The sequence below is a fragment of the Myxine glutinosa genome, chromosome 8 (assembly GCF_964187855.1).
Source record: "Myxine glutinosa chromosome 8, kmMyxGlut1.1, whole genome shotgun sequence".
In the NCBI taxonomy this organism is placed as follows: Eukaryota; Metazoa; Chordata; class Myxini; order Myxiniformes; family Myxinidae; genus Myxine; species Myxine glutinosa.
Window position 1 is genome coordinate 237,829 of NC_136268.1, and position 26,883 is coordinate 264,711.

The following is a 26,883-nucleotide window of genomic DNA, read 5'->3' on the forward strand; positions in this document are numbered from 1 at the left end:
TCCAATCGGATCATCTGATCATGTGCTTGTTGAAGTGGACATCTCTCTGACCATTCTCAGAGAGCCTCCACAGCATCGTCGAGTCTGGCATTTCACTCAGGCCAACTGGCACGGTCTTCAAGCAGCCATCAATCATCTGGACTGGTGTCCCATCTCTACCGCCTGTGACATCAACTCATCCTGGGAATTCTTCCAAAGTAAATTGCTCTCTCTCTCATGCACAGATTTATCCCATCTCGTCTTCAGTTGTCATACCCTTCCTCCCGTCCATGGTACACGGAACCTTGTGGTGAGGCTGTTGCCCAGAAACAACTTGCATTCGTCTCCTGGAAAGCAAATCCAACGGAAGGAAATCTCATTTCCTTTCACAGAGCCCGAAACAAGTGTGTGTCCACCCTCAGGAGAGCCAGGAAACAATATCTCTCCGTTCTCAAGACCGAACTCTCTTATCTGTCTCCCTCTTCCAAATCCTGGTGGCATCTGGTCAAATGTGTTTCTGGTGTTTGGTCCCCCTCCATCCCCTCCCTCACCTCAAACGGCTACACGGCTGACTCCGCACGTGAAAAAGCTGAATGCCTCAACTCTGTGTTTGCCTCGGAATCTTGTGTCCCAAACCCATCCCTCTCTGTACCCACCGTACCCAGTCGTACCCAGTTGCCCCTGGACTCGGTGTCCTTTCCTCTGGACAAGGTGGAAAAGTTTCTGTCAACCCTCGACTCTGATTCTGCAACTGGACCTGACAGCATCAGCCCACGGGTCCGAAAATCCTGTTCTTCCGCTCTTTCACTCCCTCTCTCTGTTCTCTTCACCCTCTCTTTTGCTCAAGGTCATCTGCCATCTGCTTGGAAATCAGCCAACATCACCGCTCTGCACAAAAAGGTGCAAAAACAGATCCTAGCAACTACAGACCAATCAGCCTTCTCCCAATTATCAGCAAAGTCATGGAATCCATCATTGCTTCGGATATGAAATCTTTCCTCTTCTCCAATGGCTTGATCTCTGATCATCAATTTGGTTTCAGACCTGGTCACTCTACTCTGGACATGCTGCTTCTGCTTTCTCAACAACGGATGGAGGTCCTCAATGCCAAACAGGAAATTAGAGCTGTCTCCCTTGACATATCACGTGCCTTCGATGCGGTCTGGCACCCCGCTCTGCTCACCAAACTCTCCTCCCTTTGTATCCATGGAAATCTCCATGCATGGCTGGCAGACTTCCTCTCTAGTCATAGTCAACGTGTGGCCCTGAATGGGTTTCTCTCATCTCCTCTTCCTGTTCAGGCTGGAGTTCCCCAAGGCAGTGTTCTGGGCCCTGTGCTTTTTATGGTCTTCATCAAGCCCTGGTGTTGGGCTAGCGGCTAGGGTGCCAGCTTAGGATACCTAGGATCCTGGGTTCGAATCCCGGTCGATCGCTGAATTAACGCCAGGGGGGTTGACTCAGCCTGTCATCCTTCCGAGGTCAGCTAATTGAGTACCAGTTCACTGGTAATTCTCTCTGTCGTTAAAGGCGGCAAAAAGGGTTGGCGTCAGGAAGGGCATCCAGCCGTAAAACATTGCTTCAAAAAGGGGACCGAAAAACAACAACAACCACGGTTCCCGAAAAAGGCCAACCCCTGCTTTGCGGGGGAAAATGGCCTCTAAAGGTGGTTATTTTTTATATTATTTTATCAATGATCTCACTGACTCTCTTGAAAATCCTCTCTATCTCTTTGCTGATGACTCTACTCTGTCGCTCCATTCCTCATCCCTCAGATCGGCAGTCTGCAGCCTCCTCACTCTCTGCAGACCTGGACAAAATCACAGACTGGGCAAACAAGTGGAACATGTCTTTCAATCCTGACAAATCTCACACTCTTACGATGTTTCTCCGAAAAGACCGACTGGACAACCCTCCCATCCACTTTCTGAATAATCCTCTCCAAGAAGTTCTGTCACTCAAGCTTTTGGGTCTCACTGTCTACCATGATCTTTCCTGGGAAAACCACATTTCAAATCTGGCCTCCAAAGCCAGTCGCCGACTGGGCCTCCCCCGTCGTGCGAAGTCCTTCCTTGGCACACCTGAGCTCCTCACCATATACAAGGCTTTCATCCGCAGCTCAATGGAATACTGCTCTCCCCTCTGGGTTGGTGCTCCTGCCTCACACCTAGCTCATCTTCACGCTGTTGAAACCAAAGCGTTCAGAATCGTTGGAATCTCCCGCGATGAAGCTAACTCCAAGGGCCTTTCACTTACTCACCGCAGGCAGGTTGCTGGTCTTTCCGTCTTCTACCGACTCCTCTCTGGCCTTGCCCCCCCAGCTCTCTCTGGGCTCTGTCCCCCAAATATTCCTACAGGTCGCACAAGATCTGCCTGCAACCCTCTTATGGTTAAACTGCCAAAATCAAGACTCTCTGCTCACCTTCACTCCTTCATTCCTCTTTTCTCCCACCTCTGGAACAAACTCCCTCACTCTCTTCAATCCCACTCCTCCCTCCAGGTCTTTAAAACAGCTGTTCACCACCATCTCTTATCTTCCCCCATCCAAAACCTTGATCTTTTCTACCCCCGCTAATTTCACCCCAAATCCACTTTTTTGAAATACCAACTTCTGTCCTGGAAGTCCTTGGTGTCCTTGTGTTTTATACTTCTCCCCCCCCCCCCCCACCTTCCCACACCTCCTCCCCCCAAGCCCTCTCCCTCCCACACATCTCCCGATGTCCCTGCTCTCAAATGTTGTGTTTGTGTGCTTCCCCTTCTCTCCCCATCTTGTCTACCGCTCCCTCTTTTTATATATTTTGTTTGTCTGTTTGATTTGTTTGTGAAATAAATGTTAGCTCTTTCACGAGCCTCGATTCTGTATACAAAAAAAATGGAATGACTCATTCTACACGGTGCCAGATCAGTCGTCCAGGCGTAAAGACCCATCAATTGATCTAGAGTAAAAGCCAATTTCAACATTTATCTCTGCTCACAGTCTTGAGATGACAAATTAAACTAGAAAGAGCAATCGGAGATTGCAGATCTCGCCAGGATGTTTTTTCAATGTTTTTTAAGGCTTTTGTGTTGAAACAAATATGGCGGCCGAACCACGCGACCAATGACGTCATCATTTTTTTTTCTCCAACAATTTATGCCAACATGACGCTCAAGAAATTTCATCTTGATAGGATGAAGTTTTGTACTTGTCGAATTATGACATCATAATGGAGGCACCTATGACATCATCATTAACATATTTTATTCCTCATGGAGAGTTCTTTACAATGAGCCATGACTCAATTTTTTCTATGCAGCGCTTTGAGATATGGAGGTGCAATTTTTTGGGGTTTTTCCAAGATGGCGGCTGAAGCACGCGACCTATGACGTCATAATCATTAAAAATTATACAGGTGGATTTGCACCTATGGTGAAAATTTCCTGTCAATCGGACCAACGGTTGCAGAGAAAATCTTCGGTGAAGTTGAATGGCACCACTCTTTGCTTGCCCTCTTTTCTTCTGGCTGAAAGAGGTGGACCCATACTTCATCCCCAGTCAGTAAGCGCTGTAAAAAAGCGCCGCCTTCTGTTTCATAACGTCGCAGAAGTTCTTCGCATGCGTCCACTGGCCGTTCTTTCAGTTCGGGTGCGAGTTGTCTCGGCACCCACCTTGCAGACACTTTGTGGAACCCCAGCACGTTGTGAATGATATGGTGTACTGAACCGTGGCTAATGTTCAATTCGGAGACCACTTCATCCAGCGTAATGCGACGGTTTTCCCTTAGCACACGCTCAACACCTGCAACCACTTTGTGTGTCGGCTGTGTAAGGCTGGCCAGAGCGAGAAGCATCTGCCACACTGGACACACCACTTTTAAACTTCCTGTCCCAGTCGTACACCTGCTGCAGCGATAAACATGTGTCACCATATTGCATCTTCATTCTGCGATAAATTTCACTGGGATTCGCACCCTCACTTCCCAAGAAACGGATGATAGAACGTTGCTCCTCCTTGGTGCATGCTTCTAAGGGAGCCGCCATCTTGGAACAACTGCTCTACTGATGTCATTTGCTCAATATTGCCAGATCTAAAACAGGCAAAACATGACTCTTACCCATAGATATAACATATGTCTAAAACTACACACATTACATTCTCAAATTTATAATCGCCATTTTAAAGTTACTTATTGACTGGCCCTCGTATATCGTTTTTGGCTCCATCTCTCAATGGTGAAGGATCATTTAGAAATTTTCAAATTCTCAGATCCGGATCTTCACGAAAATCTAATCAATTTTTCCTCATCACACCAGACCTGCCCACCAAGTTACTGTCTGAATCCATCGATAACCGAGATATCCTGCTCACAGACAGACAGCCAGACAAAGACAACTAAAGACAGAAAAACAGACAAACAGAGGACAAAACCAACTGTGTCCACCTTTAGTGTCGGAGGTAATAATGAATGTAGCCACACAAGATAAGCACTCAATTTCATCTAAAAATAAAAACACAATTAACACAAAGTTTGGTGAATTGCAAATCAGTCCGAGAAAGCACAATTTGCATGAAATGGACCAACTCGATGCATATTTGAGCACATCCACAAGCAATGACAAGCACGTCTACGTCAGGTCGTGTCGTGTCGTTACCAACGTGATTCAAGTATCGTGCAACATTAGTTGTCAGTGTCTGATACAGTTAGTCTCACTCCCTCATAGCCTCATGATAAACTCTCCGTCCGTCTTAGCTTCCATTTCAAGTTTCAACCAGAACAACGTCACCTTTTCCAAAAACACCTCCTGGGAAATCACTGGCCCAACGTCAGTTTGGCTCAGCAGATTTAGCGCTGCCTATTGAAAGGGGCAGCTCTACCCAAGATGAAATTATTGACTCAAAACATTGCAGCCGATACGTGCAACATTACCGAGAGCGTGGTCGCGCGTTTCGAGCTCTTCAAAGGATCAAAGCTTTCCATATGGCTATGTGCTAGCACACAAAGCAACAAAACTGCTGATAGCAAACTGTGAGAACGTTGAAAAATGAGGGGGAATGATACATCAGGCACACCAAGGCTACAAAACATGGAGAGAATAGAACCCACAAACAATCAGAAGGGTTTAGATGCACAAGCCTCTGCCGTCATTCCAAAGAAACCATCAGGTTTCAAAACAAACAAAAAATGGGGGAAAATTTAAATGTTAAAAAAAAAAGGTTTAACAGGAGGTCTCAGGAGGTAGTGTGCTTACCTTTGAGCCGTCTAATCTGGGTTGGATTACAGACCCACCTACAAACTGTCTGATTGGTGTTTTGCCGGGCATTGCATCACAAAGTTTGTTGTCCCTCAGGTGGAGGTTAAGCCGGGTGTCCAGTCTGCTAGCATTCATTGCTGGATGTTAAAGGCACGATGACTTAACTGAAAAGAGCGATTTATCACCGGAACACTGAACAAATCACAAATTCCTGCTCAAAACACGTTCTGTAGAATGTCAGAGGTGAAAGACTTTGCCGAAAACATTCCCTGGCCGACCCCATTCATTATAGTCAGTCAGGTTCCACATGTCCGGATTTTAAGGTTCGTTCCGATTTTGTGCGGATTTGTAACCGTTTATATTTTCGAAAAGTTTGAGAGGTTCTGAATCCCACAACCAATGTTTTCATTCGATTTGAAATTGTTTTGGTTTTTTCTTCAAATCAAATTGGAAATCAATTTATTTTTTTTCCCAAATCAAATGGAAACATTGGTTTTCTGAGTCAGAGACTCTCAAGATTTTCAAAAATGTAGATTGTAAACGAAATTACATATGGAACCTGAATATTAGAAGGTGGGTGTAATTGCGCCCTTTAAAACAATAACAGCCGTAGTAGTCTCAAGTTTTAAAATAGAATCTTGAAGATGGGAGGAAAAGATATGAAGACAAAGCTGGGAGGGAATAAATCAACATTTCTCCCGTCATATCTTCAACTGTCAAATACCTTTAGTTTAAGGGATCTAGCTCAGCTTATTAAAGCATTCATTTATATTATTTCCCACACATGTAAAAGCTCACATAGTGAATAAAAATAAAGGATGAAAGGTACAGGTGAGGAGGCAAGGAACAGAATTAGAATGTGCAGATGGCCAACCTCAGCAAGAAGAGATTACATTTAGGCATGGGGGATGTAATGGGACATCCAAACACCTTGACATTAAGATGGGTAGGGTGCGACAATATTTTTAGAGAAAAATAACTGGAACGGACTTGGTAGAGCGCATACCTCCGCCAGGCTGAACAGTGAACAGTTTATGCTTTGTGTCCCACCGATACGCCAGACCTGGACCTGAACCAAAATCTAATCGGCTTCTTCTTGTCACCCAACCAACTCGTCCACCTAGTTTTGTCACGTCATTCACAACTTCTTGAATTATGATATCTATCGTTTTTGGCCCCAACACTCCATGGTGAAGATTCACTTGAAAGTTAAATAATTATCGTATCCAAATCTTCACCAAAGTCGAATCAATTTGTCCTTGACGCACAACCAACCTGTCCGCCAAGTTTCATCAGAATCCATCAATAACTGTTTGAGATATCTATTTTCACATGACAGACAGACACACAAACAGACAGCAGTCTACCTTCGGTGGCTGAGGCAAAAGGGGAGTGAGGAAGGGGGGGAGTTGAAGTGAAGGAAATGATAATTGTTTTTTAAATACACCTCAATCCTTCATGGCTGACAATTAGAGATTATGCGCACTCACCTTGGAGTTGTCTCACCCAATTTCGGCTCCCGCCACCGCTATAAACAGTCATGGAGTTTCGCAGACAGGTTTGCCCATCAATGTGTGTGCCGTCCATCGGATGGACATTAAGCTGGACGTCCCTTCTGCCGGCATTAGTTTGGGGACGTTAAAGATCACACGGTGTCTTTCACGAAGAGGAGGCGTGCCATCGCTGCCACCAACAAATTACCAACTCCTGCACAAATGACCTTCATTTGAACATCAGGCCTAGATGTCTAGTTCATTAAAAAAAAAACTAGGGACAAAAAACACAACCCCACTGGATTGTGGGAATAATTGAGGCAAGAATAAATAAATAAATAAAATAATAAAGCTCAATCTTTCATTTCCTATTTCAGAAAATTCATGAACAAATTCGATTAATGAACAAAGAACGAAAATTAATGAAAAATGCTCCGATGAAGGATCAACAACTGAAATGTCACCACCTTGATAACGTTCCGTCGATTCCGTTCGTTCGACACATCCGTCGGCGTAGATCGAGACGAGCCTCCACCAGCAAGGCTCGTCCTTCAGTCGATTGCATAAACAACGCCACAAATACTTGTCCCCATCATACAAGATGCCAAATCAGCTTCCAGAGAAAAATCTTCGAACCAGTCGTGCAACCGGCCGCTTAATCTTCCCAAAAATTGGATAAAAGTTAAATTCTCATTGAGCTGGAGCTCCACCGATGCCAATTTGCTTCCGCATTCAAACTTCACAGCCAGTTCCATACCTGCTACTCAATTATTTTCCTTTAGTCATGGAAAACGATGTAAAAGACAACTTGATGCTCTGCCAGCATCACGTGGTTTCGACCATTCCAAGTGCCAAGACAGCTGCACGAGACGCTGACTGTGGACGATCCCGGGGAATCAAACGCATCCCTAATGGCACACATTTCAGGGATAACAAGTCTTCCTGCCAGATGGAACATCACCACATACTTGGGGCATCTTGCGATTGCATTACAAGGCCCCAACAAACCGTGACACCGGAAACGAGAGATCGAAATGACACCGAGGGTGAAGGTGGGTCCAGGTATAAACAAATCCACACGGTAACCTTCATAACCAAGGCACCCCTTCTCCTCCACCACAAGTAGGCAGGGAATTCCATCACAGTAAAGAGGTGCAGGTAATGCTCAGCTCGAACAGCGAACCTGCTCGACACCGCCTAGGAAATCTGAAAAACCTCCATAAACATCAATTATTAAACGCCTTTATTGACCTGTCTGCTGGTAGAAGAGACAGCACTGGGGAGAAGTACATACCAGGTGGGGGTAAGGGTGCAGTGTGTGTGTTTAATGGGGAGGGGGGGGCGCAGGTCGAGGAGCGCCATGGGGATTGGGGGGGGGAGACTTGAGGCATGCAATGGGGAGTGGGGGAGGGGGGGGAGGCTCGAAGCATGCCATGGGGAGTGGGGGGGGGGGAGCCTCGAGACATGCCATGGGGAGTGGGGGGGGGGGAGGCTCGAGGCATGCCATGGGGAGTGGGGGGGGGGGAGGCTCGAGGCATGCCATGGGGAGTGGGGGGGTGGGAGGCTCGAGGCATGCCATGGGGAGTGGGGGGGGGAGGCTCAAGGCATGCCATGGGGAGTGGGGGGGGGGGAGGCTCGAGGCATGCCATGGGGAGTGGGGGGGGGAGCCTCGAGGCATGCCATGGGGAGTGGGGGGGAGCCTCGAGGCATGCCATGGGGAGTGGGGGGGAGCCTCGAGGCATGCCATGGGGAGTGGGGGGGGAGGGGCTCGAGGCATGCAATGGGGAGTGGGGGGGGGAGGATCGAGGCATGCCATGGGGAGGGGGGAGGGAGGGTCGAGGAACGCCATGGGGAGTGGGGGGGGGCTCGAGGCATGCAATGGGGAGTGGGGGGGGGAGGATCGAGGCATGCCATGGGGAGGGGGGGAGGGAGGGTCGAGGCATGCAATGGGGAGTGGGGGGGGGAGGCTCGAGGCATGCAATGGGGAGTGGGGAGGAGGCTCGAGGCATGCAATGGGGAGTGGGGGGGGGGAAGGCTCGAGGCATGCCATGGGGAGTGGGGAGGGGGGGAGGCTCGAAGCATGCCATGGGGAGTGGGGGGAGCCTCGAGGCATGCCATGGGGAGTGGGGGGGGAGGCTCGAGGCATGCCATGGGGAGTGGGGGGGGGAGGCTCGAGGCATGCCATGGGGAGTGGGGAGGGGGGGAGGCTCGAAGCATGCCATGGGGAGTGGGGGGAGCCTCGAGGCATGCCATGGGGAGTGGGGGGGGGAGGCTCGAGGCATGCCATGGGGAGTGGGGGGGGGGAGGCTCGAGGCATGCCATGGGGAGTGGGGGGGGGAGGCTCGAGGCATGCCATGGGGAGTGGGGGGGGAGGCTCGAGGCATGCCATGGGGAGTGGGGGGGGGACCCTCGAGGCATGCCATGGAGAGTGGGGGGGGGGACCCTCGAGGCATGCCATGGAGAGTGGGGGGGGGGGAGATTGAGGCATGCCATGGGGAGTGGGGGAGGGGGCTCGAGGCATGCCATGGGGAATGGGGGGAGGGGCTCGAGGCATGCCATGGGGAGTGGGGGGGGGAGCCTCGAGGCATGCCATGGGGAATGGGGGGAGGGGCTCGAGGCATGCCATGGGGAGTGGGGGGGGGAGCCTCGAGGCATGCCATGGAGAGTGGGGGGGGGGAGCTCAAAGCATGCAATGGGGAGTGGGGGGGGGAGCTCGAAGCATGCCATGGAGAGTGGGGGGGGGAGCTCGAGGCATGCCATGGAGAGTGGGTGGGGGGAGCTCGAGGGATGCCATGGAGTAGGGGGGGGCTCGAGGGATGCCATGGAGTAGGGGGGGGCTCGAGGCATGCCATGGGGAGTGGGGGGGGATGCTCGATGCATGCCATGGGGAGTGGGGGGAAGGCTCGAGGCATGCCATGGGGAGTGGGGGGGAGCCTCGAGGCATGCCATGGGGAGTGGGGGGGAGCCTCGAGGCATGCCATGGGGAGTGGGGGGAGCCTCGAGGCATGCCATGGGGAGTGGGGGGGCCCTCGAGGCATGCCATGGGGAGTGGGGGGGACCCTCGAGGCATGCCGTGGGGAGTGGGGGGGACCCTCGAGGCATGCCGTGGGGAGTGGGGGGGACCCTCGAGGCATGCCATGGAGAGTGGGGGGGGGGGAGCTCGAGGCATGCCACGGAGTGGGGAGGAGGCTCGAGGCATGCAATGGGGGGTGGGGGGGAGGCTCGAGGCAAGCCATGGGGAGGGGGGAGGGAGGGTAGAGGAACACTATGGGAAGTGGGGAGGAGGCTCGAGGCATGCCATGGGGAGTGGCGGGGGGGGGGGGAAGTAGGACAGGAGGGTTGAGGCAAACCACGGAGAGTGGGGGAAAGAGTGGGGAGGGTCGAGGCAAGCCACGGGGGGTGGGGGAAAGAGTGGGGAGGAGGGTCGAGGCAAGCCACGGGGGGGTGGGGGGAGGGGCGTGCCGAGGTGCACGAGAGGAGGAAGCCGGAGTGGGAGGGGCAAGGGCGCACCGCCGGCAGGGAGTCTACGGGGGAGCGGTGGTAGAATGCGCGGGAGTGGGGGAGGGTTCAGGGCTGGAGGCTGGTGTGGGGGGAATAGGGGGTAGGGCGGAGTTATCGAGACACGCCACAAATGAGAAGATACGCGCGTGTCGGGGGCGAGGGCACGCCCCACGGTGCCGCGGATCGGGGCCAAGGCGCGCTGCTGGTCGGGGTATTGAAGGTTACTACACAACACGCACATTTGTTAACACCTCATGATGGAATCCACGTCACAAACGTACAAACTTCGCTTCCACCGCACGGCTTCACCCATTCAAAGCACATCTGCAACGCCCAAGAAGGTTAAAAAAAAAAAAAAAACACAAGCTCGGTTCGTACTGAAGCCAGAACAGTAGTACATGCTGGGAACGTCGCAGTGAAACGGTCGGACAACTCACCTTGAGCTGCGATTTCGACACTTTTCCACTTTTCTCGAGGTCCAAAGCAGTAAACGCGTGCCATATGGACTTGAGCAGTTCGGCGCGGAGGTCCATTGGCCTCGGTTCGCTCGAGCCCGAATGTGACGCGTCGCATCCCCCGCGACGCGACTCCGGTCTCAACCACTCGCGCAAATTTGCCGTTTCCTCCTCCAGCTTCTTCTTCTTCTAAAAAAAATACGGTATGGTGCGTCTTTGACGGAGAACTGCCGCCCACAACCCACGTGCTCTGATAAACGTGACGCTCATTGGATGTCCCGCTATGACTTTCTCAGAGGCAACAAAAGTCTAACTCGCGCGTGACCTGTCGCGCCAATTTGTTCACTGAATTGACATTACCTACCTGGATGCTGGATCGGCTCCCCACCCAATCATTATTTTCGCTCAATTCCTCCGCTTAAATCCTCCAAAACCTTCACCTCCTTTTCCCGACTTTACGCATAAATTACACGCTAATAATCCCATGCATGCTAGGCTACATACTTCACATTGTGAAAGTAGAATTTACCTCAGTTGCACATCTTAGTCTTACATTTTGGGTTCAAAAGCAAAACTGAAGAAAATAAATCCAAAATGAACACAAATGCCGTTAGAGTGATACAAAACCGCGTTTCCATCCCGTGTGCGCGTCAGGTGAGGCCTTCATGCGTCAGAGGCCCGCGTGTGCTGAAGGGCCGACGGATGACGTCATCGCGTAAAGGGAAAAGTTGCCGGTGGAAGGGGCGTGGCTTAAATATCAAAATACGGCGTCGTGCATACAACACTGGCATTTTTTGCTTATAGTCAGGTTCACTATGTTTTTTCGTTCAAAATTTTGGTAGATTAGCAAAACTATACATTTTTGGAATATTCAGAGCATGAGGAATCCTAAAATTAATGTTTACATTTGTGTAGACACCTTTGCGAAAATGACACAGGACAGTGATGAAGATCTGTAAAAGCATATTCCTGAACGGTATAGACCTCGTAGATCCTGTGTATAGGACTTATAGTTCAATCTGATACTACCTATAACTTCCTATAACAACCTATAACTTCAAAGGACTTGCAATATCATGTATTATGTAATACAGTTATATCACAAATATAAAGACAATGGTTTTCAATAACCTTTGTTTGTTGCTTTTCTATAATCCTGAGCACTATTTTGAGGCCTTTATTGGATTCCTTGACCCAGAAAACATAGGATTAGCATATTTAATTAAGTTTCTAGGTTGACTAGAAGCCGAGATAGCGCAAAATATGTATTTTATGGCGGCCATTTTGAAAATCCAAAATGGCGGCCATGCAGGTCTCTGTGCAAATGCCACATTGATTTTCGGATTCTCCATGCTCTGAAGATTCCAAAAATGTACAGGTTTGCTAATCCCAAAATTTTGAAAGAAATTATATTTGTTAACATAGTGAACCTGACTATTAATTATCTCACCTCCACTATAGTGCCAACAGCCTTTTGAAGTTCAATAAATTACTCTTCCTCTTCCTCATACTTTTTGTGACACAATTTCATACTAACACTACCACTCCCCCCCCCTTTAGGAAAACCTCTTCCACCCTCTCCATTAAGCAAGTACCATACCCCCCCCCCCCCAACCTATTAGTATTAGGGACACACCCCACTACCCAACCTATTATTTTGTATAAACTGCATTCTATAAGGATTAAATATAACAAAATTTACCAAGCTAGCTTAAATCAAGCTATTTTCTTGCACCAATGCAAAATGAAGGGCGTGTTGTCGAAAAGCCTTCCCTTCGTAGCATCCGACCACTTGCTTCGCAACATGTGAACCAGACTCACAATGGGATCTATCCATCATCTTCAAACATGCTTGTCACACATGTATTTACAAAACTTCAAGCAGACCCAGCGGTGCCCGTGTCATCCCTCAGCCAGGTGTGGTTCAAATTTTAAATAGACTTTTGTGTGCGGCCAATCTTGTACGAATATCATGAAAAACTATAATCATATTACTTTTTGAGGCATTGACGCCTCGTCAGTGAAATATGGCATCCTCAATTGACTTGTTCGTGTTGGACAGTGAGGTGACGTCTCGCAGCATGTGGCTCATTACATACACTTTCGTGTCGATCCTCGAGTGACTCGGACCATTCAAAAATGGATGTCCTTGCCAGGCACTCGGCATCACTGTGCAGCAACTTGTCTGCACACAGGCTTGTTTCCACAGCTTGTTAACTCACGTGCTGCCATTTTTATTATCACCAATGATCTGATCCATTGCCATGAAGATTGTTGGCATGAAAGGTTCCCAAGTAGAAATAGATCCAGTGGTGCCCATCTCCTGGCATGGGCCAGATCAGGGCATGAAGCCGACTAGAGACGGGGTACACGATGGCCTACTCTTTAAAAGCTGCCTTTGGATCTTTACTATCCGCCGGTGAATACGAAAAGGCGTTTTCTAAAGTTGGGTTTGAAGTTGAACTGATGGCAGCTCAAAGGCAAGTGTACTTGCTCTTAACCACATGGTCAGCCCAATATTAAGGGGACTGGTCACCGACATTATATATTGTAAATAAATAAATTAATGCAAGACACCGTCCAAGTCAAATTTGAAGTGCCCTTGTAACTTCATTACAGAGTGAGTGGCCGAGCAAGATTGCAGTCGCCAATCACAGCAAACTGGGAAAACGTTCCCCCTTTTGCCAGCACATTGAGAAAGTCCTCACACTCCCCAACGGTCCCAATTCAACAACAAACTAGAACGGCACTCGGTGGTTGTATCCTACCGATAGGCCAGATCTGCATCCAGATCTGCACCAAAATCTAATGGCTTGTTCTTGTCACTTATTCAACTCATCCACCAAGTTTTGTCATAATTTGTCGACAACCTTTTGAGACATCGTGCTATATATGCTTTTGGCCCCAGCTCTCAACGGTGAAGAATCCCTTTAAAAATTGTCGTACTGTATCCGGATCTGAATCTTCACCAAAATCGAGAATCAATTCGTTCTTGTCGCACACCTAATGAATGAATGAATGAATGATCGTTTTAAGGCCATTTTCCCCGCTAGAGCGGGGGTTAGCCTTGCGGGCCCCATGACAATCATGGTTCCCTGTTTGAGACAATGTTTTTATGGCCGGATGCCCTTCCTGACGCCAACCCTTGGTCACGCTCTTACGATGCGCAGGGATACGATGTACCTATTCTAAATCGGGGTACACACCGGGATCATTCATCCCAGCAAGCTGGTACTCAATTTGCCGACCTCGGAAGGATGACAGGCTGAGTCATCCCCCCCTGGCGTTAATTCAGCGATCGACCGGGAGTCGAACCCAGGATCCTAGGATCCCAAGCCGGCACCCGAACCGCTAAGCCAACACCAGGCTTAGGGCTTATTTACTTATCACACCTAATCTGTCCAGCAAATCTTATCAGACTCTGTCCAAAACTTGAGATATCCTGCTCACAAACAAAAATAATTAATGGTAAATTAGAAGTAAAGAAGTGGGCAATTCATGGTAAGTTTATTCACAATGATGAAAGAACGGTACACGAAAAGAAAAAAAGAAAACTAATCAAAAAAAAAAAAAAAGGAAAAAGGGTGGAAAATGCCAGAGCCTCAGGCAGACACAACATTGATCTGCGCAGGGTCCTTTAACAACTCCGAACACAATCATGCCTCTGAACAGTCGGCATCCAAGATACAAGTAACTTATTGTAAACAAGTAGGTTCGTTCCTGGATTCCAACCTCAATTAATTCAAGTGTTGAAAACTACTAAACACACTGCGTTTGCGCCGAATGCATGTGCCGGTTTATAAATGCATCTAAATTTATGTACAATCAATTAAATACTCAAATTGTAGCAATGAAGTGCATATCTTGCCCAAAAAAAAGAAAAGGAAAGAAAAAGGAAAATCCATTAATCAACCGCAGTTTCACAAGTCACATTCTAAGGGCCCGGTAGAAATTTTCACCATTTTGTTTTCCTCTCCTATGCTCACCATGCTGAACCCCCACGCAAAAAAAATTAAAATAACAAAAAATAATCAAGCCAGGTCCCCTAACACTGCCGGTTCCATCGATGGCCGTGTGTATAAATAACACCAAAATTACAAGGTTCCCTGTTTTAATACACTTTGATCCACAGCCCGCGGCATGTGCCTGCGTTTGTTACACTGTACTGAGAAAAAGAAAACATTTCATGAAAAAAACCCTTTTGAATAACTTATTTGTGTGTCAAAGCCCTTCGCCAATACCAGGTGTCAGTCCAAAGTTTCACAACCAATCCCAAACCTCACGCACACACACACACACGTGAGTGTGCACGCACACACGTACACACACACGTACACACACACACATCCCTCGATAGTGTTATAACAAAGGATCACACGGAGGTCCTTGCGGTAAAAGACAGCTCGAGTACGGTCATCCGTACGCGATTAATTTAAAAACTCCACCAAGCGTCTTTTGTCTCATGAATCAAATCCTTCGATGTTTTTTTTTTGTTGCTGTCGTTTTTTTTTTGGTTTTAAGGTGCAAATAAATGTGTGAAACTGGCCGAGGACAAAACCGTACAACCAGGAAGCCTCCTGTACAAGAACCCGATGAAATGGACCGAAAATAGAGAGACGGTGGAACTGTGTACTAAGGCAATTCGTGCTGGAGCGAAAACGCTTGAGCGTCAAAATAACATCCTGCGCCGTGGAGTCGGAAAGCTGGAGCGAACGTGGCTGCCCACGCAAGCCTACCTCGTCGAAGCGATGACTTTCCTCTTTTTCGTTTCCTGCCTACAGGAGAGTAAGCAGCAGCAAAAACATTGCGGTGGAAAAAACTGTCGATATTCACGATTATTAATGAGCTTCAAAAACCGGTATTTCAATACAAGGAAACCATTTCCACTTGCACAAAGATTTAAATTTGCGCTCATCTTCCAAAGACTTGTTTACTTACTTTTTTTTTTTTAAACAATTACATTTCCCCGTAAGCTACAATACAAATAAACCAACGCAGCTTTCCTCCTGCCTTCACCGGGAGCCAGGCGCCCAGCCTCCGAAGTTGAATGTGTCGGGCACGAGGACGGTCTCAAACTTGTATCCTCCTTGCTTTTCGATCTTCTTCGACTCTGTCGTGGCAAAGATATAAAAGGACGCAAACGTGAGTGCGAAGTCATGCTGAAGAATAAAAGGGACTGGAAATCATTTGTCGTGTCATTTCCACATGGCAGAGATGAATTGGACAACGTGTCTGGAATAAATAAAAAGTTCCATCAAAAACCGCATTCATGAGTGACAGGCTGCATACGAAATGATGATTCCTCCCCTTCATTTGTGTGATCGGAATTAGTATATTGTCCATAACTATCTGAGCAGCCTCATTTTAAAATAAATGTAAAATCAAAATTGATTAAAAAGTTGGAATCTGCCCAATTCTAAATATTTGTACTTATTGCATAAATTTGTTTGTTCCTTTTTATGTCACATGTAGAACCAACTTCATCATCCTGTTCTTCCCTCCCAGGCTTCAAGATGCTTGTTCACCACGATTCCCTCTCCACTCCCATCGATACTCATATCCTCATTAAAACCCCACAAACCCACTCCTTCCTTTCCACATTATTGTGTTTCCCCCCTCTCCTTCACCCTCTGTTGTGGTTTTTTTTGTTCCGTTCCATTCCTGTATCATCTTCATCCCCGGGTTTCCCTTCCTCCTTCTTGTTGTATTTTGAGCTAGTATTGAGCTTGTTCACCCCTTTGTCCTCCTACTCTTCCTTTTCATCTCATTCTTCCTCATGCCTATTTGTCCTCCAAGTGTCCCTCTACCCTTCAGTTGATGCGTTTCCCACCCCTCTCCCCCTTTCCACAATGTTATCCTTAGTACCTCCAACCACCCAAGGTGGACAGAGGTTATGTTTTCACCCCTGTTTGTTTGTTTAGCTGTTTGTTTGTTTATGTGCAGGATATCTCAAAAGTTTGTGGATGAATTCAGACAAAATTTGGTGGACAGGTTTGGGCAGCTACAAGGACAAATTGATGAGATTTTGGTGAAGATCCGGATACCTTTTTTTTCGTGATGCTTCACCATTGAGAGATATGGACAAAAACGATATATAGCACAATATCTCAGAGTTGGGTATGGACTCGGACGAAATTTCGTGGAATAGTTGGGTGTGAGATAAGGATGAATTGATTCGATTTTGGTGAACGTCTGAATCCGGATCTGGATACGGGAATTTTTTAATTTCTAAAGTGATTCTTCACCAGTGAGAGATGGGACCAAAACGATATCATGTGATATCTCAAAAAGTTGTGGATGAGTTATGACAAAAACTTCCTGGATGACTTGGTTAGGTGACAAGAACAAGCTGATCAAATTTAAATTGAGGTCTGAATCCAGATCCGGCCTATCAGTGGGATACAAAATGTAAACTAATCAGCTTGGAGGAGATATGCGATCTACCAAGTGCCCTTCTAGTTACCTCCGCCACCGAAGGTGGATGGAGGTTATATTTTCAGCCATGCCTGTCTGTCTGTGAACAAGATATCTCAAAAAGTTGTGGATGGATTCGGACGAAATTTGGCAGAGAAGTTGGGTATGTGAGAAGGACGAAATGATTCGATTTTGTTGAAGATCTGGATCCGGATCCAGTTACTAGAATTTTTCAAATGATTCTTCACCATTGGGAGATCGGGCCAAACACGATACATAGCAGGATATCTCAAAAAGTTATGGACGAATTTGGACGAAACTTGGTGGGCCGGTTGTGTGTGTGACAAGGACAATTCGATTTTGGTGAAGATCTGAATATGGATTCAGATTTGAGAATTGTTTAATTATTAAGTGATTCTTCTCCATTGAGAGATCGGGTGAAAAGCGATATATAACATGATATTTTAAAAAGTTGCGGACGAGTTATGAATAAACTTAGTGGACGAGTTGGTTAGGAGACAAGAACAAGCCGATTCGATTTTGGTTCAGGTCCGAGCAAGGTTCAATATGCGCTCCAGCAAGTGCCCTTCTAGTTATGTTCTGTGTTCTCGCTCTTCCACGAACCTAGACTTTGTATACAAAAAAAAGAAAATCTCCAAGCTCACCTATCATATGCAAAAATAATAAAAGTACAAGCAAAAGAAGTGCAGTTTAAAACAAGAAGTTGTGCATTGGTCAAACAGGTGTTGGAGGTTGAACTAAAAATTTCGAAAGGCATACCTGCAGCAGCCTTACGTTGATCAGCTGTTGTGAACACATCCTGAATCTGTCTGCGCTGTTCCTCTGTAAGGCCGTTCGTCAGGACTTGGTACCGAGAGGGCTCGCGGGTTTCCAGGACTGTGGGATATCAAGATGGATAAGCATGTACAGCTTTGATTAAACAACGTAGCAAAATAGGATAAAAACATGACGAGCCGTCGCTCTCTTATCCGGTACAAATCAATAAAGTTTTGCTTCTGTAGAAATATCTTGATGCAACGACCTGTGCAGTTTGTAACAAACGTCACCTCTCGTTTCATCATGACCTTGCAAATGGAGTCCAAATAACAAAGAAAGGAGGGAGGGGTCTTCCTGAATACACACAGGACATTTGAGACATACTTGCGAACCGACAAAAGAGAGGTAAACCAAACGAGAAATGTATTCAAAGTACCATATTTTTCAGCCTACAAGTCGATTTGGAGTACAAGACCAAGTTAGATCAACCAGGGTAGTTAGCACAACTGTCGGTCAGAATAATGGAGATGTTAATTCCTCCCTGACACTCAACGCATCCCTAGCTGTGACACTTCCAGGGTCATGATTATTAATGACCGTTTTGTCTATATTACTTGAATTACTTTGTGGGACGATCTTTTAGATAAATTCAGAATGTAAATCGTTTTTCAACATGTTTGTCATCATATTGAAGTGCATTGTAACAAGTGACAGAATAATTATCAGCACTGGCTCATATCACATTAATGTACATTTTGTCTTAGTACACTACTCCTCAATATACATGAACACCTGACACATGGAGTACCTATGATACAAGCACTCGATGTTTGTCCACCGAGCTTTGCAGCCACGATTAGCCGTCTACACATTTTCTCAACACAAGATTTGTCTCCGCCATTCAAATATTCGTGTTAGTCCCTGGCGCTCTGATCGCACATTCCCTCGGCAACTCGGTGATGACTTCTCCACTCCGGATTCACCGCACGACTCACCCAAAAGCCCAATCAGGAGGGGAGTGCTCTATCGCTCAGGGCTTACCTTGCCTTTGCCTTCCAAGACCACAAAGTATTTGAGCAGTCCGTGTGAGATACGAAGGCCTGATCTTCCTCCCTGTAACCCCTCCTACTCCACAACCGCACCCCCGCCTTCCTGGTAAACAATCTCGTCCCTACAGTTTGGTGAGTACCCCTGCAACTATTCATTTAATTGTCCATTTGTGCATTTCATGTATTCTTTATTGATTTGTTTAATATTTGTCTGTAACATGTAGTTAAGTTAGGTAATAGTTATGTTAGGGTGGCCAAAAATGGGCCCTGGGAACGCATCCATTATAACACTACGTCTATGGGAATATCTCATCTACTTAATGTTGCATTTTCTAGGAGCACATCCAAGACATTAAGTGGAAACTTGCTGTAATGTGTTTTAAATTAAGAAATGTCCAATTTATTTCAGAAAATATAACACTTTGTGGAATTTTTATTTATTTATATAATTAAATGTCTTAAACCATAGATAAGTCAATTCTGAGTGCAAGTCGAGGCCTGGACTTCCGGGGAAAATGTATCGACTGGTACGCCAACAAATGCGGTAGATTATTCAAATTTTAAGTTGCATTCAAAAACTATAATTATCACGATATCACTATAACTAATGACAAATGTACTCATTAGCCGTCGACATAAATTAAGGGTCAGTGTTAATATCACCGCAAATGCTGTGCAGGTACTCACCCTGCAGGACCTGCTTGAAGACCTGATATTCGTCAACATCACAATCGTCTCCATCAAGAGGTGTTGTATAATTCTCAAGTTGCGTCTCATCTTCCTCATCCCATTCATCGTCATCTTCGTCATAGTCATCATCGTCACCAATGGTTTCATCCTGGCTGCCCAACTGCAGTGCCTCCAGGAACTGCTGGGACGAGTCATCTATGTCATCATCATCAGTCCCCAGCACATCTGCAGGCAAAGGATGGGTCAGACATATTTAAACTTGCACTTACCTTCCAATGGCAGTTTTGTTAACGTATTTCAAAAATAAACTATATTTCTCCAACTGCAATACAAAACACACCGAGTGGCAGAGGAAAGGAGCAATGTCAAACGTGCACACACAGGTGTAAAATATGCAGAGAAAAGGGGGTTGTTGGGGAGAGCATGGAACGTCTTCTCGACTCAGTGGCACTCACAAAGAGAGATTATAAAAAATAGATATAACGATAACATAATTCGACGTCGTGACGTCGACCAATATGCCTCCGCCCACATTATGTTTTTGCTTACTCGAACTTTGACCTAAAACCTCAAGACCATTTGACCTCCACATTAAATCTGTACATATGTATTATGGTACATGTACTTAGTTTAGTTTAAATCCCTATCTCGACAACATTTTTCCTGACATAACCTCTGACCTTTTGATGTTAAAATATATGTCAGTTCATATTGCATCATAATATATACAGTACTAGTATCAAGTTTAGGCAAATTCCCATCCCTGGTTCACAAGTCATCACTGTAACAGGATTCTACCTAATATAACCCCGAACCTTTGACCTTTTGACCGAAAAATCGAATCAGTTCATCTTTACATCATTACATACTTGCCCAAAGTTTGATTTAAATCCCTTCAGCTGTCCTAAAGTATCATATTTTTACTTGACATGACCTCTGACCTTTGACCTCTTGATGCCGAAATCTAATCAATTTATCTTTGCATCATAATATATACTTATACCAAGTTTGGTCAAAATCCCATCAATGGTTCAGAGGTCAGCACGGCAACAAAATTTTTACCTGTGACCTCTTGACCCCATAATCTAATCACTTTATCTTTACATCATTATACATACGAGTATCAAGTTTGACTTGGATCCGTTCAGCCATTCTTAAGTTATCGAGGCAACGAAAATCTATCACGTACGGACGGACACGCGGACAACCCGAAAACATAATGTTTCCCACAATCGCACCGTTATCGTTTTCTTCACTCTCATCACTCTCGCTGTCACTGTCACTGTCATCCTCAGCCCGGCTGGCATAGGCGCGTTTCAGGCCCTGGAACAGCATGGCCAGTGTGGGAAGGATGCGTGGGGTGATCTGTCTAACCACCTCGGGCTGATCTTCCAGCCCCATGAGCGTACAGAGGCCGAGCACGCAGACTTTCCGGTCATGGAGCCTAGATTAGATGAGGTGCAGGGCAGAAATAAGAGGAGGTTAAAAAAACCCTATGGTTATCAAAACTCAACAACCAAACATACTTATGGCCCCAATAACTCAACGGATGCAAGGCATTCCACAAGAACACAAGGCCTTTTGGTTAAGTTCGAAATTCCGGACTATTGACTTACAGCACCTCTCCCACTCGTCAAGTTTATTGACGTTTGTGGTTATTCCCAAAAGTGTTTGAACTTTAACACTGCAACAACACACTGGTTTGTACTTCAAACAAACTGGTATGTAATGGTACCTCTGGCCATTGACCTCTTGACCCCATAATCGAAACAGTTCATCCATGCATCGTTATAATACTTGTACCTATCGTTATAAAAGTGTATGATGAAAAGTGTATGATGAAAAGTGTGTGGTGAAAAGTGTATGGTGAAAAGTGTATGGTGAAAAGCGTATGGTGAAAAGCGTATGGTGAAAAGTGTATGGTGAAAAGTGTATGGTGAAAAGTGTATGGTGAAAAGTGTATGGTGAAAAGTGTATGGTGAAAAGTGTATGGTGAAAAGTGTATGGTGAAAAGTGTATGGTGAAAAGTGTATGGTGAAAAGTGTATGGTGAAAAGTGTATGGTGAAAAGTGTATGGTGAAAAGTGTATGGTGAAAAGTGTATGGTGAAAAGTGTATGGTGAAAAGTGTATGGTGAAAAGTATGGTGAAAAGTATGTGATGAAAAGTGTGTGATGAAAAGTGTGTGATGAAAAGCGTGTGGTGAAAAGTGTATGGTGAAAAGTGTATGGTGAAAAGTGTATGGTGAAAAGTGTATGGTGAAAAGTATGGTGAAAAGTGTGTGATGAAAAGTGTGTGATGAAAAGTGTGTGACGAAAAGTGTGTGACGAAAAGCGTGTGACGAAAAGCGTGTGACGAAAAGTGTATGACGAAAAGTGTATGACGAAAAGTGTATGACGAAAAGTGTATGACGAAAAGTGTATGATGAAAAGTGTGTGATGAAAAGTGTGTGATGAAAAGTGTGTGATGAAAAGTGTATGATGAAAAGTGTATGATGAAAAGTGTATGATGAAAAGTGTATGATGAAAAGTGTATGATGAAAAGTGTATGATGAAAAGTGAATGATGAAAAGTGTATGATGAAAAGTGTATGATGAAAAGTGTATGATGAAAAGTGTATGATGAAAAGTGTATGATGAAAAGTGTATGATGAAAAGTGCATGATGAAAAGTGTATGATGAAAAGTGAATGATGAAAAGTGTATGATGAAAAGTGTATGATGAAAAGTGAATGGTGAAAAGTGAATGATGAAAAGTGTATGATGAAAAGTGTATGATGAAAAGTGTATGGTGAAAAGTGTATGGTGAAAAGTGTGTGGTGAAAAGTGTGTGATGAAAAGTGTGTGATGAAAAGTGTGTGATGAAAAGTGTGTGATGAAAAGTGTATGACGAAAAGTGTATGACGAAAAGTGTATGACGAAAAGTGTATGATGAAAAGTGTATGATGAAAAGTGTATGATGAAAAGTGAATGATGAAAAGTGTATGATGAAAAGTGTATGATGAAAAGTGTATGATGAAAAGTGTATGGTGAAAAGTGTGTGATGAAAAGTGTATGGTGAAAAGTGTGTGATGAAAAGTGTATGATGAAAAGTGTATGATGAAAAGTGTATGATGAAAAGTGTATGATGAAAAGTGTATGATGAAAAGTGTATGATGAAAAGTGAATGATGAAAAGTGTATGATGAAAAGTGTATGATGAAAAGTGTATGATGAAAAGTGTATGATGAAAAGTGTGTGGTGAAAAGTGTATGGTGAAAAGTGTATGATGAAAAGTGTATGGTGAAAAGTGTATGATGAAAAGTGTATGATGAAAAGTGTATGATGAAAAGTGAATGATGAAAAGTGTATGATGAAAAGTGTATGGTGAAAAGTGTATGATGAAAAGTGTATGGTGAAAAGTGTATGATGAAAAGTGTATGATGAAAAGTGTATGATGAAAAGTGTATGATGAAAAGTGAATGATGAAAAGTGTATGGTGAAAAGTGTATGGTGAAAAGTGTATGGTGAAAAGTGTATGGTGAAAAGTGTATGGTGAAAAGTGTATGGTGAAAAGTGTATGGTGAAAAGTATGGTGAAAAGTATGTGATGAAAAGTGTGTGATGAAAAGTGTGTGGTGAAAAGTGTATGGTGAAAAGTGTGTGGTGAAAAGTGTGTGGTGAAAAGTGTATGGTGAAAAGTGTGTGGTGAAAAGTGTATGGTGAAAAGTGTATGATGAAAAGTGTATGGTGAAAAGTGTATGATGAAAAGTGTATGATGAAAAGTGTATGATGAAAAGTGTATGATGAAAAGTGAATGATGAAAAGTGTATGGTGAAAAGTGTATGGTGAAAAGTGTATGGTGAAAAGTGTATGGTGAAAAGTGTATGGTGAAAAGTGTATGGTGAAAAGTGTATGGTGAAAAGTATGGTGAAAAGTATGTGATGAAAAGTGTGTGATGAAAAGTGTGTGGTGAAAAGTGTATGGTGAAAAGTGTGTGGTGAAAAGTGTGTGGTGAAAAGTGTATGGTGAAAAGTGTATGGTGAAAAGTGTATGGTGAAAAGTGTATGGTGAAAAGTGTATGGTGAAAAGTATGGTGAAAAGTGTGTGATGAAAAGTGTGTGATGAAAAGTGTGTGACGAAAAGTGTGTGACGAAAAGCGTGTGATGAAAAGCGTGCGACGAAAAGTGTATGACGAAAAGTGTATGACGAAAAGTGTATGACGAAAAGTGTATGACGAAAAGTGTATGACGAAAAGTGTGTGATGAAAAGTGTGTGATGAAAAGTGTGTGATGAAAAGTGTATGATGAAAAGTGTATGATGAAAAGTGTATGATGAAAAGTGTATGATGAAAAGTGTATGATGAAAAGTGTATGATGAAAAGTGAATGATGAAAAGTGTATGATGAAAAGTGTATGATGAAAAGTGTATGATGAAAAGTGTATGATGAAAAGTGTATGATGAAAAGTGCATGATGAAAAGTGTATGATGAAAAGTGAATGATGAAAAGTGTATGATGAAAAGTGTATGATGAAAAGTGAATGGTGAAAAGTGAATGATGAAAAGTGTATGATGAAAAGTGTATGATGAAAAGTGTATGGTGAAAAGTGTATGGTGAAAAGTGTGTGGTGAAAAGTGTGTGATGAAAAGTGTGTGATGAAAAGTGTGTGATGAAAAGTGTGTGATGAAAAGTGTGTGACGAAAAGTGTATGACGAAAAGTGTATGACGAAAAGTGTATGATGAAAAGTGTATGATGAAAAGTGTATGATGAAAAGTGTATGATGAAAAGTGAATGATGAAAAGTGTATGATGAAAAGTGTATGATGAAAAGTGTATGATGAAAAGTGTATGGTGAAAAGTGTGTGATGAAAAGTGTATGGTGAAAAGTGTGTGATGAAAAGTGTATGATGAAAAGTGTATGATGAAAAGTGTATGATGAAAAGTGTATGATGAAAAGTGTATGATGAAAAGTGAATGATGAAAAGTGTATGATGAAAAGTGTATGATGAAAAGTGTATGATGAAAAGTGTATGATGAAAAGTGTGTGATGAAAAGTGTGTGATGAAAAGTGTGTGATGAAAAGTGTATGATGAAAAGTGTATGATGAAAAGTGTATGATGAAAAGTGTGTGATGAAAAGTGTATGATGAAAAGTGAATGATGAAAAGTGTATGATGAAAAGTGTATGATGAAAAGTGAATGATGAAAAGTGTATGGTGAAAAGTGTATGATGAAAAGTGTATGGTGAAAAGTGTATGATGAAAAGTGAATGATGAAAAGTGTATGATGAAAAGTGTATGATGAAAAGTGTATGATGAAAAGTGTATGACGAAAAGTGTATGATGAAAAGTGTATGATGAAAAGTGTATGATGAAAAGTGTATGATGAAAAGTGTATGATGAAAAGTGAATGATGAAAAGTGTATGATGAAAAGTGTATGATGAAAAGTGTATGATGAAAAGTGTATGATGAAAAGTGTATGGTGAAAAGTGTGTGATGAAAAGTGTATGGTGAAAAGTGTGTGATGAAAAGTGTATGATGAAAAGTGTATGATGAAAAGTGTATGATGAAAAGTGTATGATGAAAAGTGTATGATGAAAAGTGAATGATGAAAAGTGTATGATGAAAAGTGTATGATGAAAAGTGTATGATGAAAAGTGTATGATGAAAAGTGTGTGATGAAAAGTGTGTGATGAAAAGTGTGTGATGAAAAGTGTATGATGAAAAGTGTATGATGAAAAGTGTATGATGAAAAGTGTGTGATGAAAAGTGTATGATGAAAAGTGAATGATGAAAAGTGTATGATGAAAAGTGTATGATGAAAAGTGAATGATGAAAAGTGTATGGTGAAAAGTGTATGATGAAAAGTGTATGGTGAAAAGTGTATGATGAAAAGTGTATGATGAAAAGTGTATGATGAAAAGTGTATGATGAAAAGTGTATGATGAAAAGTGTATGATGAAAAGTGTATGATGAAAAGCATATGATGAAAAGTATATGGTGAAAAGTGTATGATGAGAAGTGTGTGATGAAAAGTGTATGATGAAAAGTTTGTGATGAAAAACGTGTGATGAAAAGTGTATGACGAAAAGCGTATGATGAAAAGTGTGTGATAAAAACTGTATGATGAAAAGTGTGTGATGAAAACTGTATGATGAAAAGTGTGTGATGAAAACTGTATGATGAAAAGTGTATGATGAAAAGTGTATGATGTTTGTTTGCAAGAAAGAGATTAAAGCTAGCCCGGTAGCTTTAGTTTGAGTTAGACAGAAAGTAAGACCAACAATCCTGACATGGAGAGTGCAAGATGGTTCCAGGCACCACTTTAACGCTCCCAAGTCCGAACAGTAGTATGACCCTGAGCGGTTGCTGTCTACACGCTACTACCTAAAACTAATTTAGTGAATGGTATGGGATCCGATCCTCAAATCTGAATCCCGAATTTGATTATATTTTAATTAGTCTGTGAGAGTAGATTACACTACATGACCAAAAGTATGCGGACACCCGAACATCGAACATCTCATTCCAAAATCATAGGCATCAATATTGAGTTAGTCCCCTCCCCATTGCTGCTATAACAGCCTCCACTCTTCTGGGAAGGCTTTCCACTAGATGTTGGAACATTGCTACGGGGAATTGCTTCCATGCAGCCACAAGAGCATGAGTGAAGTCGGGCACTGATGTTGGGCGATTAGGCCTGGCTCAGTCGGCATTCCAATTCATCACAAAGGTGTTCAATGGGGTTGACGTCAGGGCTCTGTGCAGGCCAGTCAAATTCTTCCACACCGATCTCGACAAACCATTTCTGTATGGACCTCGCTTTGTATACAGGGCCATTGTCATGCTAAAACAGGAAAGGGCCTTCCCCAAACTGTTGCCACAGAGTTGGGAGCACACAATCATCTATAATGTCATTGTATGCTGTGGCGTTAAGGTTTCCCTTCACTGGAACCAAGGGGCCGAGCCTGAACCATGAAAAACAGCCCCAGACCATTATTCCTCCTCCACCAAACTTTACAGTTGGCACTATGCATTCGGGTGGGTAGCGTTCTCCTGGCATCCACCAAACCAGATTAGTCTGTCGGACTGCCAGATGGTGAAGCGTGATTCATCACTCCAGAGAACGCGTTTCCACTGCTCCAGAGTCCAATGGTGGCGAGCTTTACACCACTCCAGCCGACGCTTGCATTGCGCATGGTGATCTTAGGCTTGTGTGCAGCTGCTCGGCCATGGAAACCCATTTCATGAAGCTCCCGACGAACAGTTGTTGTGCTGACGTTGCTTCCAAAGGCCGTTTGGAACTCGGTAGTGAGTGTTGCAA

General features: G+C 44.4%; 2 protein-coding genes across 6 annotated transcripts in view; both read right to left on the reverse strand.

The window, feature by feature from the left end:
• LOC137432259 (switch-associated protein 70) overlaps positions 1–11,346 on the reverse strand; it is a 96,842-nt gene extending 85,496 nt beyond the window's left edge. For 2 of the 3 annotated variants that reach the window (XM_078782851.1, XM_078782852.1), the window contains exon 1: positions 10,640–10,852. In XM_078782851.1, the coding sequence (XP_078638977.1) occupies positions 10,640–10,735 (96 nt within the window). In that variant the 5' untranslated portion in view covers positions 10,736–10,852. Of the gene's footprint in view, positions 1–10,639; positions 10,853–11,186 lie in introns of those variants that run through there. The other variant, XM_078782850.1, reaches the window with a different exon arrangement.
• A 2,801-nt stretch (positions 11,347–14,147) lies between these two features.
• Positions 14,148–26,883, reverse strand: part of LOC137432261 (importin-7) — a 62,481-nt gene continuing 49,745 nt past the window's right edge. For all 3 annotated transcript variants that reach the window (XM_078782853.1, XM_078782854.1, XM_078782855.1), the window contains 4 exons: positions 20,826–21,031; positions 19,585–19,812; positions 17,852–17,968; positions 14,148–15,767 (listed from right to left, as the gene is read on the reverse strand). In XM_078782853.1, the coding sequence (XP_078638979.1) occupies positions 15,670–15,767; positions 17,852–17,968; positions 19,585–19,812; positions 20,826–21,031 (649 nt within the window). In that variant the 3' untranslated portion in view covers positions 14,148–15,669. The remainder of the gene's footprint in view (positions 15,768–17,851; positions 17,969–19,584; positions 19,813–20,825; positions 21,032–26,883) is intronic.